This window comes from Myotis yumanensis, unplaced genomic scaffold, assembly GCF_028538775.1.
Source record: "Myotis yumanensis isolate MYYU_CA2020_CCGP unplaced genomic scaffold, mMyoYum1.0.hap1 SCAF_38, whole genome shotgun sequence".
NCBI classification, from domain to species: domain Eukaryota; kingdom Metazoa; phylum Chordata; class Mammalia; order Chiroptera; family Vespertilionidae; genus Myotis; species Myotis yumanensis.
This window is the reverse complement of record NW_027223789.1, coordinates 151,579-169,360: the sequence shown is the minus strand read 5'-3', so window position 1 is coordinate 169,360 and position 17,782 is coordinate 151,579. Positions and strand designations below refer to the sequence as shown.

Below are 17,782 nucleotides of genomic sequence, written 5' to 3'. Positions count from 1 at the left end.
CCCATGCTGGTGCGAGGAGCGCAGGTCAGTGTGTTTCCACCGCCAGTTGCTCGCCTGCAGTCAGCGAACCTCTAAGCATCCACCCTGAGGAGGTGGCCTCGGCTCTGCACCCCGCCCCCCTCCGGCCAGCACCCTTCGGTGACCACTGCGCATGCGTGTGGCTGAGGGCCTGGGCTGCTGCATCCCTGGTCCAGGCCTAGCCCTAAGGATGCATGTGACCTCACTGCGGGTTCCCAGCCATGGGAGCGCAGTGGCCGCTGCTGGATCAGGACCCACTGGAGAGCTGCTGCCCACAACCAGCCCAAGGACCCAGCCCAGCCTCCACGCTCCTCCTGGCAGCGTGCTCTGGCGCCCGCAGGACTGGGCGAACTTTCGGAAAGTGCACATCTGCGACTTGCGGCTTCCTGGTGCTTTTGCCATCGCATTCCCTGGACTCGGAGGATTCACCCCCTTCTCGCGGCATCATTGAACACCGGGAAGACGCATCACGTTTTGTTGGAGGGGGGGTGGATGGGTTATTTTACTTATTTTATTTTATGTATTATGCTGTATGAAATGATTTATTAAATTCTGCTGCATATACTTTTTATACCATACTAATAAAATTCTGCACAATATGTCATGCTTGTGATTGGGTGTCATTTCTGATCATGTCAGATCATGTTTGGCATCATGGTTGTGCCACAAAGCTCACGTCCCTGAGAGGAGAGTGGAGTCTGATGTTCCTTGAAATGACTGTAGATTGGGCTCCACCTGTAGGTCCCTGCCTAATCCCTCTCTCACAGGCGAGGTCATCCCCACCCTAAGGGGCACTAAAAGCCCTTAGGAATTCACCTTCCAAAGTTGCCCCTCCCTTGTGGTCCTTCGGAAGCCTCAGTGACCCTCTCAGAATCCCTCAGTCAATGCCCACCCCAACCCCATCCGAGGAGCTCTGCCTGACCTGGACGACTTCAGAACATGTCCAGAATCCTACCTCTGCCCCCACCGTGCCTTGAAAATTCGAACTCTCCACAGCTTCTAGAAGAAGGGTGCCAAGGGCTGATAGGAGTGATGAATTTACTCATAGATCAGCCATGTCTCCACATTCCTCAGTTCTCGTAAGAAAGAAACCAGATGTCAGCCAACAGTGCGGAAAGTCACCTGGACTAGAAGAATGCCTTAGTAGACACAATGACATGCACACCACAGCGTAACCGTGGGATAACCTTCAGGAATGTTTTCAACGTCAGAGGCCAGAACATGACACACCCTAGAGAGAAACCTTGTGAATGTCTTCTACGTGGGAAAGGCTTTCTGCAATGATCTGGGCTTAGAAACCACAATGCAAAGCACAACAAAGAGAAGCCTTATGGGTGCAGTGAGTGTGGGAAAGCTTTCAGTCAGAGTTCTTTCCTTAGACAGCATGAGGCCATCCACACTGGAGAGTAACCACATGAATGTCCCTTATGTGACAGACCTCTCAATCAAAGATCTTACCACAGAAAAGCAGGATTGAGTCCATCCGGGCAAGCAATGCTATGAATGTCACTAGTCAAAGCTCTGGCCTGAACCAGCACTGAAGAATGCATACGGGGAAGAAACCACATGTATGTCCCATGTGTCAGAAGGCTTTCCGCCAAAAGTCTGAGCTGACGGACACGTTCCCACATAACACACACCAGGGAGAATCCATGTGAATGCGGTCAGTGTGGGAAAGCCTTCAGTCAAAATGAGAATCTCATCAGACACCAGAATTCCTACACGGGAGAAGAGCCCTAGGCATGTCAGCTATGTGGAAAATCCTCCAGTCATGGTCCTTCCCTTAGAAAACATGATGGAACTCAACAAAGGAGAGGGAATCATGAAAGACCAACACTGCTTTACACATTATTCACTTGAGTGAAATGATGCAGGGTAAAATCAGGTGAAACCTTTTATTCATCAAACAACACTGGTCCTGTACGTGACCATTCACAGTGTACAAACCACTGTGTCTGAAAGGCGAGGCATTCGCTGATCACTTATTTCTTAACGTATAATATCCCACACCAAGGATACAGCAATCCCAAATGGAAACACACATACTTAGTTGTTTTTATATTAGAAAAATATGAGGGCATGTGTGGTTTGTGTGTGTGTGTGGGGGGGGGTGTGGGTGTGCATCTGCCTGTGTGAACACTTGTAAAGAGCCCTTAAACACACAGCTCAGCAAGTAATGAAATGTCTGTGGGAATGAAAGTTGTTTATAGAACTGTGACATCCATTGCGGGAAGCTATGGTGATCGGGCAACTTTGAACGTAGTAAGAATTTTGTAAGAAATTCATTATTTAGGACAGCAATGCTTGACCATATTTGAACAATAAAATGTGTTGTGAAAGAAGCAAAGTGTTGGTGTGTTAGTTTTCCTTATGCAGTTTTGAACACATACATTCAGGTTCACACAGCCCTTTCCCCAATGGCTGCTTGGAAACATGGCAGCTCCCTCCGTCTATGATTTCTTCCACATGATCTGCTAAAGACACAGCCAAAATCTTGTGCCTCAGGTGCTAGATGCCTCTGCATGACATGACCCTGCTCAGGCAAGTTCTTTCGGGCATATCAAGGGCTCTCACGGAAAAATCTTGGTGGCACATCTTTCTATGTCTCTGCTAAGTGGGGCCAGGAGGCAAAGTTCTAGACACTTTTTTTGTTTTTGGTTCGTAACACACCCTGTTTTACTTTTAGACATCATGGAGCAGGGGGCCTCCAGTCCCAATTTAGAAACCAAGGAATCGGTTGGGTTATCCCTTTTGGACGTCAGGGTCATTAACTGCCGCGGAGACCAACGTGCTCCCAGGAAGCAGAAATCATGTCCAGTGAGGGGAGAAGCCACCCTGACACGGGAAGAGGCAGTTCAGACAGTGAGCGGAATCCTGCAAGGAGATCTCACAGTGTGTTTTCCTTTGGCATTCCATCACGCAGGTCATCGTCTCTGACATGGATTCTAATAAAAGCCCCCTCGGGAACAGCACACTACTGAGTCCTCTTGAGGGCAGGGCCAAGGCTGTCTGACCACCTACGTCTGCCAGGCCCTAGGACCAGCACGTGGTGCGGGCAGCTGCTTGCTCAAAGGACTAATCAATGATTGCGCCTCCCTGATGGCCCTGCCCACCCCACCCCCAGCCCACCCCACCCTACCTGGTCCCTACGCACCTGCGCTCGAAAAAACAGGCATGCACGCACGCACGCACGCACGCACGCATGCACACACCTGCACAAGGTGCCGGGCCTGAGGGCAGAGCTGCCTCGAGCCCCATTGGTTGGGACCGCTGGGTGGCGAGTGCCTCCCAGGTATTTAAGGCGGCACTCGCAGGGCTGTTTGCCAGAGCTTCAAGCACAGAGGGCCCAGGAGCATCAAAGATGCAAGATCCCAGGTTTCCCACCGGCTCCCGGTTGTCCCCAAGCCCCCCGAGGAAGAGGACGCGGCTGTGGCGCCAGCGGCGGCCCCGCATGGTGTTCAGCGCACAACAGCTGCGGGTCCTGGAGGAATTCTTTGAGGGGAAACCCTACGGGACCTATGAGGAACACGAGACCCTGGTGGCCAGGTTGAACCTGCCTGAGGCCCAAGTTAGGGTGTGGCTCAAGAACCGCAGGGCCAAAGCGCAAAGGTTGCAGCGACTGCGCAATCAGCAAGGCCAGGGAACCCAGGCTGTGCCCCAGCAACTGGCAGTCTGCACCCCTCAGCCCGCGCCCGTGCGCTCGCCTGCAGGCCCTGTGTCCCTGGAGGGCCCTTTGTTCCCTGTCAGCCCTGTGCTGCCCGCCATTCCTGTGTGCCCTGAGGAGCCAGTGTTCCCCGCTGGTCCTGTGTTCCCAGCCGGCTCAGTGCTCCCGGCAGGCCTTGGGCTCCCCACTGGCCCTGTGTTCCTGGCTGGTCCTGTGCTCTCGGCGGGTCCTGTGTTCCCAGCCGGCCCTGTGATCCGGGCGGGTCCTGTGTTCCCAGCCGGCTCTGTTAACCCCGCAGGCCCTGGGCTCCCCGCTGGCCGTGTGTTCCCGGCTGGTCCTGTGAGCCGGGCCGGCTTTGTGCTCCTCTCTGGCCCTGTGCTCCCCACCAGCCCTGTTCTCCCTGCCACCCCCGTACACCATGGGGACCTTGGTTTCTGCAGCCTCCCTCCGCACAGTCCCTTGCAAGTCTTCCCAGTAGCAGATCCCAGGGCCTCCAGCTACAGCCAGGCCTGCTCCGACCCTGTGCAAGGCGTCCAGGGCACGGTCACTGCTCCACCTGCTCCAGCTCCAGCTCCAGCTTCCAGCTCCAGCTCCAGCTCCAGCTCCAGCCCCAGATACAGATCCAACTCCAACTCCAGATGCAGCTCCAGATCTAGATCCAACTTCTTCTTCAGCGCCAGCTCCAACTCCAGCTCTAGATCCAGCTCCAACTCCAGCTCCAAGTCCAAGTCCAACTTGAGCTCCATCCGAGGCCACACACTCGCCTCAGGGCTCTGACAACCCCGGGAATTTCTCTTCAGTCCCCGATTTCACAGACCTGCTCTCAGCCTATTGCTTCTTGGAGGAGCCCTTCTCCTCCCCCAGACCCTGGTACAACTTTGTGGGTGACAGTGACGTGGACTTCTTCCAGTTCCTGGATCTCCCAGAGAGTGTGTCTCCGCCAAGTCCTGCAGATGCCGCGGGACCAGAGGGGACCAGGGTGTGCGGCCACGCGGGTGCGAGGAGCGCAGGTCAGTGCGTCTCCTCCGCCAGTTGCTCGCCTGCAGAGTCAGGGAACCTCTAAGCATCCACCCTGGGGAGCTGGCCTGGGCTCTGCACCCCGCTCACCTCCCGCCAACACCCTTCGGTGGCCACTGCGCATGCGTGTGGCTGTGGGCCTGGGCTGCTGCGTGGGCAGGCCAGGCTGAGCCCATTAGGGCGCACATGACCTCGCTGCGGGTTCCCAGCGATGGGAGCGCACTAGCCGCTGCTGGATCAGGACCCACTGGAGAGCTGCTGCCCACAACCAGCCCAAGGACCCAGCCCAGCCTCCATGCTCCTCCTGGCAGCGGGCTCTGGCGCCCGCAGGACTGGGCGAACTTTCGGAGTGTGCACATCCGCGACTCTCGGCTTCCTGGTGCTTTTGCCATCGCATTCCCTGGACTCGGAGGATTCACCCCTTTCTCGCGGCATCATTGAACACCCGGGCGACGCATCACGTCTTGTTGGTGGGTCGGGGGAATTTTAATTATTTTATTTTATTTCATTTTATTTTATGTATTATGCTGTATGAAATGATTTATTAAATTCTGCTGCATATACTTTTTATCCCATACTAATAAAATTCTGCACAATATTTCGTGCTTGTTATTGGGTTTCATTTCCATACATACATTCAGGTTCACATGTGAGATCATGTTTGGCATCATGGTTGTGCCACAAATCTCAGGTCCCTGACAGGAGAGTGGAGTCTTATGTTCCTTGAAATGACTGTAGTTTGGGCTCAACCTCTAGGTCGCTGCCTAATCCCCCCTCTCACAGTCAAGGTCATCCCCACCCTAAGGGGCACTAAAAACCCTTAGGGATTCACCCTCCAAAGGTGCCCCTCCCTTGTGGTCCTTCGGCAGCCTCAGTGCCCCTCTCAGAATCCCTCAGTCCCTGCCCACCCCACTCCCATCCGAGGAGCCCTCCTTGACCTGCACGACTTCAGAACATGTCCAGGACCCTAACCCTGCCCCCACCATGCCCTGAGAATGAGAGCTCTCCGCAGCTTCAAGAGGAAGGGTGCCAAGGGCTGACAGGAGTGATGAATTTACTCATAGATCAGCCGTGTCTCCACATTCCTCACTTCATGTAAGAGAGACACCAGATGTCAGCCAACAGTGCGGAAAGTCACCTGGACTAGAGGAGTGCCTTAGTAGACACAATGACATGCACACCACAGTGTGACCTTGGAATTCCCTTCAGGAATGCTTTCAACCTCAGAGGGCCGGACATGATGCACCCTAGAGAGAAACCATGTGAATGTCACCTACGAGGGAAAGGCTTTCTGCAACTATCTGGGCTTAGAAACCACAATGAAATGCACAACAAAGAGAAGCCTTATGAGTGCAGTGAGTGTGGGAAAGCTTTCAGTCAGAGTTCTTTCTTTAGACAGCGTGAGGCCATCCACACAGGAGAGTAACCACATGAATGGCCCCTATGTGACATAGCTCTCAATCAAAGATCTTACCACAGAAAAGCAGGATTGAGTCCATCCGGGCAAGCAATGCTATGATCACTATTCAAAGCTCTGGCCTGAACCAGCACGGGAGAATGCACACGGTGAATATACCACATGTATGTTCCATGTGTGGAAAGGCTTTCCGTCAAAAGTCTGAGCTGACGACACGTTCCCACATAACAAACACCAGAGACAGCCCATGTGAATGTGGGTAAGTGTGGGAATGCATTCGGTCAACATGCGAATCTCTCAGACACCAGAGTCCCTACAGGGGAGAAGAGCCCTAGGCATGTCAGCTATGTGGAAAATCCTCCAGTCATGGTCCTTCCCCGAGAAAACATGAGGGAGCTCAACAAAGGAGAGGGAATCGTGAAAGACCAACACTGTTTACACATTATTCACTCGAGTGAAATGATGCAGGGTAAAATCAGGTGAAATCTTTCATTCATCAAACAACACTGGTCATGTACGTGACCATTCCCAGAGTACAAACCACTGTGTCTGAAAGGCGAGGCATTCGCTGATCACTTACTTCTTACTCAACCTAAAATATCCCACACCAAGGATACAGCAATACCAAATGGAAACACACCTACTTAGTTGTTTTTATATTAGAAAATATGAGGGCATGTTTGCTGGGGGAGTGTGTGTGTGTGTGTGTGTGTGTGTGTGTGTGTGTGTGTTTGCATCTGCCTGTGTGAACACTTGTAAAGAGCCCTAGAACACACAGCTGAGAAAGTAATGAAATGTCTGTGGGAATGAAAGTTGTTTATAGAACTGTGACATCCATTGCGGCAAGCTAGGGTTATCTGGCAACTTTGAACGTAGTAAGAATTTTGTAAGAAATTCATCGTTCAGTTCAGCAATGCTTGCCCATCTTTGAACAATATAATCTGTTGCGAAAGAAGCAAAGTGTTGGTGTGTGAGTTTTCCTTATGCAGTTTTGAACACATACATTCAGGTTCACACAGCCCTTTCCCCAATGGCTGCTTGGAAACATGGCAGCTCCCTCCGTCTATGTTTTCTTCAACACGATCTGCTAAAGACACAGCCAAGCTCTTCTGCCTCAGGTGCTAGAAGCCTCTGCATGAGGCGACCCTGTTCAGGTAATTTCATTCAGGCATATGAAGGGCTCTCACGAAAAAATCTTGGTGCGACATCGTTCTTTGGCTCTGCTAAGTCCAGATGCCATAGTAAAATAGAATAGAATAGAATAGAATACAATAGAGTAAATAGAGTAAATGGAGTAAATAAAGAGTAAATAAAGTAAAATAAAAGAGCGTCAGCTATCCTGAGGGAAAATTCGTAGGGAGCCAGCTACTAGTTGGTTCGATTATTGTTTCACCCCTATACGCAGGTTAGATGAAGGATTTGCACATCAGGACCCGTACGGACCTCCACCAGAGTTTCCTGTGGCTTCGCCCTGCCCAGGTATCATTTACCATCTTTCGGGTTCTAACACGAACGCTCATGCTCCACCTCCCCGGCAAGGCGGGCATGAAGGGCGGGTGGTGCCCCCTCGGCGGACTGGAGAGGCCTCGGGATCCCACCTTGGCCCTGTCGGGCCTTCACGTTCATTGTGCCACTGAAGCTTTCGTGAGAGCCCCAGACTCGCGCACTTGTTAGACTCTTTGGACCGTGTTTCCAGACAGGTGGGATGGGTGGCCGACCTCGCTGCCGATCCCGTGCGCTCGCTTCGCTCTGCAGGGGTCGCCTGGCAAAACCCTGTGGGCCCGACTGCGGGACTTGCCAGGGCGCACTGGGACAGTCCTCCCCATCCCTCACCTCCCCTTCCCTGCCTGGTGCCACCCTGACCCCTCCCCCCCCGACTCTTTGACCCTGGGACGGGCGACAGGGAAGGAGAGAAAAGCGACTTGAGAGCAGTTTTGCTCCTTCCAGTGAGCGCCTGGAGAAGATTCTTTGGTGCTGGCAGGCGGGGGCGGAGCCACGGAAAGGGACTGCCCCCAGAGAATCCACCAATCACACCATCGCAAGGGGCGGGCGGCTCTAGCATGGCTTCTGATTGGGTCAGACCTCCCGCCTTGGTGTATATAAGTCTCCCGCACTGCAACCCAGGGCTTCGTTGGTGAGACAGCAGACTCCACAGTGGGAGGGGTGACCGAGACTTTTTTCAATACGATATAGGTGGACTGTGGTGTCTGTTACACGTGGAGGCATGGAGGAGTGCGCTTGCCTCTGTGGCTTGGGCTCTTCTCGGGGATGTCTGTGTCCTCAGGAGTGCCAGGGCCCAGCTGAGACAGCAGCTGAGGCGGAAGGCAAGCGGTGCCCTCAGAAACGCTAGAGCCCAGCTGAGGCAGCAGGGGCAGAAGGCAAGTGGTGCCCTCGCAGGCGCCATCGCCCAGCTGAGATGGCAGCGGCAGAAGGCAAGCAGTGTCTTCAGGAGTGCCAGGGTCCAGCTGAGAAGGCAGTGCCAGAGGGCAAGCCGGCCCTGGCAGAAAAGCACCTGGAGGCGGATGCAGCATCGCAGGGCTGTGCGGGGAGTGGAGGTCTCACGAGCCCCATGCTGCCCCCGCACTGTTCGCTGCAGGACATGCCTGTGGAGATGCTGGTGGACATCTTCGCCTCGCTCCCAGGCACCAACCTGGCCAGCTTGGCCAAGGCCTGCACCAAATTCCGGGACATCCTGCACACCCACAGTATCTGGAGACAGCGCTGTCACCAGGAGTTTGGCGTTCCTGGAAACTTGCAGAAACCGGAGACGATCGGTGGTATGTCTTATAGAGAAGTCTACACCAATATGTTCCCATACAGAAACCTTTTGGGTTTGTGGCAGCTAGATTATGGCTATAGAAGACTGCTGAGTGTAGTGGTGGATGATGGCTTATGCATTACTGGTTGGATGTACTGGCCTCGCCTTAACACCCATGTGGCTGGCCCAATGCAATTGGAGCCTTCGTTTCGAATTCACCTGATGCAGAGGAAATCAGCCACAGTGGAGTACATGGACGACTTGTACAGCTTTTCCCACAGCCGCCACATGCAGATTCAGAAGGACAGGTTCAGCAACCGGTGGATCCAGAGAGACCCCAGACAGGATTCACCAATGCAGCTTAGGGGAGGACGGGGGCTGGAGATGTCGCAGGAGGACAGGCAGCTGTATGACCGCCTGACCTACCGTCGCCTCTACCCCCCGCCGAGACACTCAGGCGACCTCATCAGGCCAGGACTCTTCCAAGGAAAATCCAATGGCTTTGGCCTAATGATTGCCATGCTCAGCTTCCATGGGAAGTATGCCAGGGTCACGAAGATCACGGGAGACTTAAGCTGGACCTTAGAGGTCCACCTCATGCGCCGCATTTATCTGCCAGATGGCAAGAACTTCCGCACTTCAACGAGCTCTCCCGCGTGGTCCAGGAGATTGAGGAGCAGGTGATCTGCGAGCAGCAGCAGCAGCAGCAGGGAAACAGAACTGAGGAAAGCGAGGGCCATGGTTGGCAGAGCCCTGTGCAGCCCAGCATCGGGGAGTCCTGGGCTGCACCTTTGGAGGAGCAGCCTGTTCCATTTGTACTACCTGTATGTTTGCGCACAGGAGACCAGAACTACCCCAGAACATGCAGGATGTGTTTCTATGGCGTGCACGTTGATACCTTACATGGCTCCAACTACCCCAGGTGCTGCCCTGGAGTCTTCATCCTGTTCGATGAGAACCACTACGGGTTCATCTGGCTGGAGATGAAATACTTCATCCTGTTAGGCAGAGTCCAGAACACCTTCCAGCATGTGGAGGCACCATCCCCGCAGGCCTTCCTGGAGATGCTCTCAAGCATTCCCGGACCCCCCATGAGGAGCAACTTGCATGCACTTTGAAGACTGGACTTCTTACCTCATGACCCACCTTTGTTCCATTTTTTTTTTAATCCTTACCCGAGGATATATTCCCCTTGATGTTTAGAGAGAGTGGGGGAGAAGGGGGAAAAGAGACATTTTACATGTGAGAGAAACACATCAGTAGTTTGCCCCCTGCCCAAGCCCAAACCAGGGCCAGGCTGGGTAGGGGCCAGAAATTGAGGTAGAAATAAACCTTAGAAGAGCGGTCTCAACCATCCTAATGCTGCGACCCTTTAGTACAGCTCCTCATGTTGTGCGGACCCCCAATTTCCTTGTTACAAATTGAACATGAACATGATTTGGGATAGATAGATAGATAGATAGATAGAAAGAAATATAAGGATACCAGGATAGCCCTGAACTGCCTGGTGGTGGCCATGCTGCAGAGGCCCCAGCACAGAGTGGTGGTACAGATGTCTATGGACCTGTCCGTGTTCATCAGTCCATGTTGTTCTCTATATTTCACAAATGAGTGAGATCACGTGGTATTCATTTTTCTCTGACTGGCTAATTTCACTTCGCATAATGCTCTCCAGCTCCACTCACGCTGTTGCAAATGGCAAGAATTCCTTCTTTTTCTTCTTCTTTTTATTTTTTGCGGCAAGGTAGTATTCCATTGAGTAGAAGATAAGAAGGCTCTGCTTCTGCTCGTAGATAAGCATGACCAGCGAGGCTTAGGAGGAATTCTTCTAGAAAACACAGAGGAAGAACTGCCCAATTCCCAGAATGATGTCAAGGCTTTAGGGTACGATTCTTTGTAAATCGTCCAGAAAAGAAGAAAATTCTTTTCTTCAATGATAAAAGCTGTCAATTTTCTGTGGACAAAGAGTTTCAGAAACTGTGGAGGAGTGTCACTGTGGATTCAGTTGGTGAGGAGAAAACTGGAGAAGGCAGCGGAGATATTCAGAAGAATATCTGAAGCGACAGGGTATTTCTTCCATGCAGGAATCCAGACCAAAGAAAGTGGCCCCTATCCAGAGAAGGAAAAAGCCTGCCCACTACACAAAAAGCGACGATTTAAGACCCATAAGGAACACATGGCTTGAGTGCTGAAGGATGACTCTGACATTGCTCCTAGTAAATAGTGAACAGTTTTGTAGTGTGCAGAAGTCACCACACACCAACAGAGGAGGCAAACCAGCTTGAGGAACTGGATTCAGGTCAGCTTCCTCCCCCCACATTCTTGGATTTGGGGGCCTGGAATGACACCTTCCACGTCATGCCAGATTGAAAAGAAAAAAACACTCCTTAAAAAAAATAAAAATAAAAAAACCTCCATCAAAAACTCTTGATCCGGCCTTTCAACTTTCTCAGGCTTCGGCAAACCCAGATGGTCAGGCCGGGACTTGGTCTGTGGGCGGGGGCCTGACCATCCATCCATCCAGAGAGTGATCAAGGTGGGGGGTGAAGGGTGGGGAGGGCCGAAAGATGGCCCCAGCCAGACATAGTCTTTGCGTGTGGATTACAGAGATTGGGTTGACTGGGGCCTTGGCCTGGGCCAAAGATCTCGTCCCGCCCTCTGCTGGTCGAGAAGCGTCAATGCAAGGACCCCCTCCTGCAGCCTCCTCTGGGGAAGGCAGAGCCAGGTGACTGGATTTCCCCAGTTCTGGTTAGACCCGAGGTGGGAAGGACATGCAGGGGGCTCTGTCTTTGAGAAGGCAGGGGCCGAAGGGTGCTCATGGATGCCGACGGACCATTCAAAGCCAGAAGTGTCCGTGCGTGACTGCAGATGTACACTCACAGACGTAGCCCGCGTGCCCGGGCACGCACACACACACACTCCCAAACGCACACCCACACCCACACACCTAGTCCTCCTCCCCCTCCCCCCCACAAACACACGGGAGTACCAGGTCCACTAACAAGATATCTGATGAGTGACGCACGCCTAGGAGATTTACTGTGGCTTTATTCCTTGTGGATTGTCCTGGGCCCACCAGAGCCTGTCTAAATTGGTATTGTCCCCTCTTCAACCCAGAAAATGAAGATGCCTCTCTGCAAGGCCTGGAGATGGAGCTCTGTGGCCTTCTTGGGCACCTGCTCCATCTCCCAGGCCCTCCCCAATCCCTGAGTCCCTTCAGCGGGCCAGTGGCGCCCTCTCCTGGTCCCGGAGCGCCAATGCAAGCCTCCTCCCCTAAACTTGAGGCCCAATGAGTGACTTAGGTCCTGGGGGCGGCTGATTGGTCAAGCAGGCAGCTGATTTGGCTCCTCCCACCAGCTCTGGGACTATAAAAGAACACAGGGCCTTCTTCACAGAGCTTCTCAGCCCTAGGCTAATGGTCGTGGTCGTCGTACTCATTCTACAAGGGAGCTTTCAGGAGAGAGGTATCGCCAAGACCCGGTTCTGGGACATAGAAGCCGCTAGAGCACCTAGCTAGAGCCTGGCTGGGCTGCTGATCCACTGAATGCTGTGTCGGTGTCATTTCTTCTTCACCGACTCGTCCATACCCTTGGGAACCCTTGGGCCTGGACCCCAACATCTGGGACAGCCCCGGCGCCTCGCGGAAAGTTAAGGACCTGCGTGCCTCCGCACGGACTCAATCCCAGGCGGCTTTGGGGCCCACCATGGCCGACAAAATCCACATGTCACTGGACGACATCATTTGGCTGGACTTGAGGCATCGGGACAGCCATGGCCGAGGTCGCGGCCGCGACGGGGGCTGGAGCAGAGGCAAGGCCCTAGACTGGGACCGAGGCCGGGCCGGCTCCCAGGGAGGCCGCGGTGGCGGAGTGCACGCCGCCGCTGCCCTCGAGAACTGGGCCGGCGGCGGTTCCGGAACAGGTCTGCCCTCGGCCGAGGCAGGCCACGGCCGGTGCCCTACAGCAAGCCGAGACAGCTTCCCGATGAGTGGCAACACGACCATTTCCGCAGGGCCTTTGGCAGGGTCAAAGGCCTGATGACCAGGGGGAAGCTGCTGTTGTCCAACCTGGACTTCAGAATGTCCGACGCGGACATCCAGCATCTGTTTGCAGAGTTCAAGCCTCTGAAGAAGGCCGCTGTCCATTACGACTGCTCTGGCCGCAGCCTGGGAACAGCCCACGTGCACTTTGAGCACAAGGCAGACGCCCTGGAAGCCAGGAAACAGTACAACGACGTCCCTTTGGATGGCCATCCCCTCCACACCCAGATCCTCACCTCGCAGATAGACACGCAGCCCAGGCCAGTACCGAGTGTCAACAGAGGCTGGGTGACTAAAAACCGAGGATCTGGTGGCTTCTGCAGCAGCGGAACTCAGGGCCACGCCTCCGGAGGCAACCGGCATCCAGGCAGGCGCACGGACCACCATTCAAAGTGACACATCTCGGCGGAGGAGTTGGACGCCCAGCTGGACGCTTATGACTCGCTGAGGGGCACCAAAAAGTTGGACGCCAAGCAGGACGCTTACAGCGCGATGTGGGGCAACCAGCAGTTGGATGCCCAGAAGGACAATTACAAAGCAATGAGGGGCCCCAAGCAGTTGGACACTAAGCAGGACGCTTACAGCGCGATGAGGGGCACCCAGCAGTTGGACGCCCAAAAGGGCGCTTACAACTCGATGAGGGACACCAAAAGGATGAACGCCCACCTGGGCGCTTACCATGCCATGAGGGACACCAAAAAGTTGGACGCCCAGAAAGACGCTTACAGCTCCATGAGGCACACCGAGGAGTTGGACTCCCAGCTGGACGCCGACAGCGCGATGAAGGACACCGAGGACTTGGACGGCCAGAAGGACGCCGAGGAGATGGACGCCCTGCTGGACGATGACGATGCGATGATGGACACCAGCTAAAGCACCAGCAAGTCAGTGTGCGCGAGGATGGCCAGGGACCTGAGGCCAATGATGGAGTTGTTTCTTCTGTTTGGAAATAGGATTTAAAACTCCTAGAAAGAATTTTCGTTAACTTTTATTTTATAAAATGACTCTGAAAAAGACCTGTTTTGTGCCGAGTCATTTTTGGGATTCATTTTATCGTTTGCTGTTTTCGCCTTGGCCAGAATCACCCGAAAAGGTGTGGGAAAAACAAGCAAACAAACGAACAAACAAACAAAATAACTCGTTCTGTCTGATAAAACAACAACAATAAAATACCCTCCTCAGAAAAAAAGGTTGATCCCACCTTTCCAATTTCTGAGGCTTTGGCAAGCCCAGGTGGCCAGGCCTGGACTTGGTCTCTGGGCGGTGGCCTGACCATCCATCCACAGAGTGAGTGGGTTGGGAGGAGGGTTAGGGGCTGGGGGTTGGGGCGGTGGGTGTGGGTGGAGTGTCGATCAGATGGACAGGCTAGGATCTCATCTTTGGCTGTGGATTACAGAATTGGGTGGACTGGGGCAGGGGCCGAAGAGCCCGTCCCCTCCTCTGCTGGTCGAGAAGCATCAATGCAAGCCCCCCTCCTACAACCTCCTGTGGGGAAAGCACAGACAGGTGACTGGACTTCCCCATTTCTGGCTAGACCCGAGGCGGGAAGGACATGCAGGGGGCGTTGTCTTTGAGAAGGCAGGGGCTGAAGGGTGTTCATGGATGGCGACGGACTGTTCAAAGCAAGGAGTGTCCGTGCGTGACTGTGGATGTACACGCACAGACGCACACGCTTGCGGGCACACACAAACTCCCACAGCCACACCCACACACCCACACAGATAGGGCGGGTTGACCAGATGGCCCGGTCGGGTCTTGGTCTTGGGTGGGATGTCTGCCATCCATAGAGAGATGGGGTCGACCAGATGGCCCATCTCGGACTTAGTCTCTGGCTGGCTATTCGAGTGATTGGAGGCCGGACTTTATTTTATATTTTATTATTTAATTTTATTTATTTTATTATTTTATTTTATTATTTTATTTTATTTTATTTTATGGTATTTTAGTTTATATTTTATTTTATTTATTTCATTTTATATTTTATTTTATTTTATGTACAGCCCGTCTCTGGCAGCGGGGACCCTGCCATCCACAGAGAGAGCGAGGGTCGACCAGATGGCCCGGCCTGGACTTCACTCTGTGATTGCAGATCAGAGTGATTTGGGTTGATCAGGGCGGTGGCGAGGCCAAAAAGCAAAGAAATGTTGGCAGGATACTTTTCATATTTTTTTCTTTATTTGATCTGGTTGACTGGGAGAGGGAGCAGGAGCGGGAGAGGGGGCGGGGCCGAAGAGCAAAGAAATGTTGACAGAATACTCAATTTTTTTCTTTCTTTTTTTAAAAAAATATATTTTATTAATTTTTTTCAGAGAGGAGGCGAGATAGAGTTAGAAACATCAATGAGAGAGAAACATTGATCAGCTGCCTCCTGCACACCTCCCACTGGGGATGTGCCCGCAACCAATGTACACGCCCTTGACCGGAATCGAACCTGGGACCTTTAAGTCCACAGGCTGACACTCTATCCACTGAGCCAAACCGGTTAGGGCTTTTTTTCTTTCTTTCTTTCTTTCTTTCTTTCTTTCTTTCTTCTTTCTTTCTTTCTTTCTTTCTTTTTCTTTCACGTACAGCCCTCATACAATGATACATTCTTGTCATGAATCCACATTTACTATTATTTATTGATTGATTGATTGATTGATTGATTGATTCATTCATTCATTCATTTATTTATATGTACAGCCTGGCTTATCACTGCGTTATACATTTATGGGTCTCTCAAACAAAACCCCAGAAAACACGTTGCAATGCTTACCCTTCCTGTTTCTATTCCTATCAACACTTCAACCCTTTAGGGATGTTTCTAGGCGGCATTGTTGGCATTGGCGGCATTGGCGGCATTGGCTGCGGCGGCGGCACAGTGCGGGGCGTGTTCACTGAAAGGAAATTCCTAAATTGCCCCATATTCGCTCGCGGAGGAAATTTCAATGTCTAACTGACAGTCCTTCATCCGCATCGTGGGAGTGTCTGTGCTTCTTGACTGCTAGATGGAAAGAGAGAGAGAGAGAGAGAGAGAGAGAGAGAGAGAGAGGAGAGAGAAAGAGAGAGAATGAGAATATGAAGACTTCAAAGCCCCCCCCCCCCCCCAGTACACAACCCTGCGTTCTCACCACCCTGGTGATGACGTGAAGACGATGCAACCTGTCCTTGTCATGCACCACCTTCCTGGTGACCACTTTTATAAGCCTCAAAGCGAGGTTGGCCAGAGGGCCGGGTTGGTCGGTTGTTGTCACAGGGTGGAGCCAAATCAGGGAAAGCGCTTGCGCAGTCTGCAGACAGAGGGGCGTGAATGGAAGGCAGTGGATCGCCATACTAGCACTTTGGATGGAGGCACATCCATGATAAATAACACAAAGCAGTACCTGTACCTCAAATGGAAATTTCTTTCGCAGACATGAAAAATGCAGGTCAACTCAGTTGGACACTATGGACGGCTTTGTGGTGTAGAAATGGGCAGGCGTAAATTAGGCATTCTGAACTTTGTCCTCCTTTGGGTTTGTCCTTGTGATCCAAAGGAACTCTCCCCAGCCAGGAAAGGTATTAGGTGGACTGAAGTGGACCACAGTGGGGTTTCTGGCTGGAAACCACAAACCACACCACTGGCGGCGACCGACCGGATGTGCCATGCCATGCCCCAGAAAGTCATAGTCAGGACTGAACCGAGGACCTTCCTCTTTCTCTTTCTCTCTCTTTCTTTCTCTCTCTTTCTTATTCTTTCTTTCTTCCTTCCTTCCTTTCTTTTTCTTTCTTTCTTTCTTCTTTCTTTCTTTCTTTCTTTCTTTCTTTCTTTCTTTCTTTCTTTCTTTTTTCTCTTTCTTTCTTTCTTTCTTTCTTTCTTTCTTTTTCTTTCTTTCTTAATTTCTTTCTTTCTTTCTTTCTTTCTTCTTTCTGTCTCTCTCTCCCCTTTCTTTCTCTTTCTTTCTTTCTTTCTTTCTTTCTTTCTTTCTTTCTTTCTTTCTTTCTTTCTTCTTTCTTTCTTTCTTCTTTCTCTCTTCTTTCTTTCTTTCTTCTTTCTTTCTTTCTTTCTTTCTTCCTTTCTTCTCTCTCTCTTCTCTTTTCTTTCTTTCTTTCTTTCTTTCTTTCTTTCTTTCTCACTTTCTCTCTCTCTCCTCTCTCTCTCTCCCCCTCCTTCCTTCCTTTCTTTTTTCTTTTTATTGTATTCTATTTTTTTGGCTCTTCCACCCCCACAGACCCCCTAAACTTGGTTCCAAGGGGGAGGGGTTGCAAATGTGCTCCACCTCATGAAATACACCACACACCTCTCCCTCTTTTACTCCAGCTTCCCCGCTCTTCCCCTTGCCTCAGATTTGAGTCTCTGCCAAGTGCAAGCAGTGGGCAACCTATACAGAGCCTTGCAGTCAATGGGTAGTCCTTATTCTTGTGTGGGTGACCTTAGTTGAACTTCACACAGGTTGTTTTCTGCATAGGTGGCATTCAAGGAGAACAAACAAAAAACTCAGAATAAGAGCCATGCCCGGTGTCATTAACTAACGAGGTCCTTTGGCATTCTCTCTTCCCCAGCTTACCTCCTGCCTCCCTCCAACTCTCTCCCTTCCTCTTGCTCCCCCTCTCCTCCACTCTATTCTAGTCTATTCCACTCGCCACCTCCCCCAGATTCTGTCCATCCTGGGGCTCACACACAGTATACATACATACATACATACATAGATACACTCGTCCTACACCTGAGTATCAACCAAAGACTTGGAAACAATGAGGAGGAGACTCAAGAAGTAATGCCATTCAAAACTAAACATTAAGTCATTGTGTAAATTCTGTGAAAGGAAAAGTGGATAGGGTATGCCTGTAAATGGCATAGCTCTCCCTGCTCACCTAGCCTTTTCAATGACAGCACCCACCCCATACCCA

The 17,782-nt window shown here is 52.0% G+C and overlaps 1 protein-coding gene across 1 annotated transcript; it reads left to right on the top strand.

The window, feature by feature from the left end:
• The first annotated feature begins 8,532 nt into the window (after positions 1–8,532).
• LOC139000872 (F-box only protein 31-like) lies at positions 8,533–11,059 on the top strand. The gene is made up of 3 exons (XM_070402852.1): positions 8,533–9,413; positions 9,494–9,615; positions 10,959–11,059. Exons 1-3 carry the CDS (start codon positions 8,533–8,535, stop codon positions 11,057–11,059), a joined length of 1,104 nt encoding a protein of 367 aa, XP_070258953.1.
• Positions 11,060–17,782: the final 6,723 nt, after the last annotated feature.